The sequence below is a fragment of the Gastrolobium bilobum genome, unplaced genomic scaffold (genome assembly GCF_033153095.1).
Source record: "Gastrolobium bilobum isolate Gb01-03AN ecotype WA unplaced genomic scaffold, APGP_CSIRO_Gbil_v1 utg39525, whole genome shotgun sequence".
NCBI lineage: Eukaryota > Viridiplantae > Streptophyta > Magnoliopsida > Fabales > Fabaceae > Gastrolobium > Gastrolobium bilobum.
In genome coordinates, this window is record NW_026895757.1 from 117,013 (window position 1) to 119,045 (window position 2,033).

The following is a 2,033-nucleotide window of genomic DNA, read 5'->3' on the forward strand; positions in this document are numbered from 1 at the left end:
ACTATTGTCTTAATCCTGAAGGGAGGGTGTACATCTCTAAAGATGTCCAATTCAATGAATACAAGCTTCCTTATTCCATTTGGGCTCAGAATTTGCACGTCCTAATCCTTCGCAATCTCTTCCGTTGCCTATTTCAACTTATTTTCTTCCTCAAGTGTCTTCCTCAGCTCCCTTAGAGTCTGTTTCGCCACCACAAATCAACTATTGTCCTGATTCTCCCACTATTGATTCTCCTACTCAATTATCCACTCATATTGATTCTCAAACTATTCAGCCTATTAGTGACTCTCCTCCAATCACTGGTGAACCATCCCCTGATACTTCTAATATTGTCCAACAGTCCCCATATTCCATCTCTTTTGATTCTAATGCTTCTTCTTCATCTGTTTCTCCTTCCTCTTCTTCACTCTCTTCCTTTTCCCAATTTGAATATGCTCCCTCTGCTAACATTGGACCTCCTCTCCTCATTGTTCTATTATCACAATATCAAAAACTGCAATATGCAATCTGGCTTTTTTGACTCACATTGAGCCTTCCACAGTGAAACAATCTTTAGCCAGTCCACACTGGTTTAAGGGTATGCAATTGGAATTTTATGCTTTGCAATCTAACAATACTTGGAAACTTGTTCCTTTACCTTTTGGCAGGACTGCTATAGGATACAAGTGGGTCTTCAAAGTCAAAGAAAACCTAGATGGAAGCATAATCAAATATAAGTCCAGATTAGTGGCCAAAGGATTTCACCAAATGGAGAGTTTCGATTATAATGAGACTTTTTCCCCTATTGTGAAACCAATCACAGTTCGAATTATTCTCACTCTTGTCCTCTCATTTGGCTGGTCTTTGAGGCAACTAGACATTAGTAATGCCTTTCTCAATGGGGACTTGGAGGAAGAAGTGTATACGCAGCATCCCCTTGGATTTGAAGTAAAAGACATAACACTAGTTTGTAGACTCACTAAATCCTTATATGGGCTGAAACAAGCCCCTATAGCCTGGTTTGATAAGCTCGAGCTCTCATTGCTTTCTCTTAGGTTTCAATCAAGTCATTGTGATCTTTCTTTGTTTGTTTTTAAGGTTGCATCCAGGCTAGTTTTGCTCTTGGTTAATATAGATGATATAATCATTACTGGTAATGATACTCAATTTGTTCAATCTCTCATTACTCAGCTGCATTCTAATTTTGCTCTAGAAGATTTAGGCACTCTTGATTACTTCCGTAGAATTAAGGTTAAACAACAGTCCCCCACTACTCTCTTCCCCACACAGTCCAAGTATATTCGTGATTTACTAACTAGGGCAGAAATGCATAATGCCAAGATTGTTTCTTCTCCCATGCCTGCAAGCTGCAAGCTTACAAGGATTGGATCTAATCACTTCCCTGATCCACACTTATATCGTTCTATAGTGAGAGCTCTTTAATATGCTACCATCACTCGCCCTGAAATTAGCTTTGCAGTAAACATAGTTCGCCAGTTCATGAGTAAGCCTTTGGAAGATTATTGGCAAACTGTAAAACGTATCTTAAGGTATCTCAAAGGGACTTGCACTTTTGGATTGCTTCTTCAGGCTGCCAATCCTCGGGTTCCATTCTCTTTGACTGTTTCCTGTGATGCTGACTGGGCTAGTGACCCAAATGATAGAAGAACAACTTTTGGAGCTTGTTTATTCTTGGGTCCAAATCTGGTTTCTTGGTGGTTGAAGAGGCAAACCCTTATTGCCAGATCTACAGTTGAGGCAGAAAATAGGAGTCTTGCTCTTGCTTGTTCAGAAGTCCTTTGGGTCAAGTCTCTCTTCAGTGAACTGCAACTCCTTTTATCTATACCTTAGATTTTTTGGTACAATTTGACTACTACATCCCTATCTCATAATCCGGTTTTACATACTTGGACAAAACACTTAGAGCTAGATATCCATTTTGTAAGAGAAAGAGTTTTAGCTAAGGAGCTGGTTGTATCACATGTCCCTACTGTTGCCCAAATTGCTGACATACTCACCAAGGCGCTCTCTCCAATTCAGTTTGCATAGTTAAG

General features: G+C 39.7%; 1 protein-coding gene across 1 annotated transcript; it reads left to right on the forward strand.

The window, feature by feature from the left end:
- The first annotated feature begins 1,479 nt into the window (after positions 1–1,479).
- Positions 1,480–1,830, forward strand: LOC133295666 (uncharacterized mitochondrial protein AtMg00810-like). The gene has a single exon (XM_061494507.1). The coding sequence runs from the start codon at positions 1,480–1,482 to the stop codon at positions 1,828–1,830; it is 351 nt and encodes a 116-aa protein (XP_061350491.1).
- Positions 1,831–2,033: the final 203 nt, after the last annotated feature.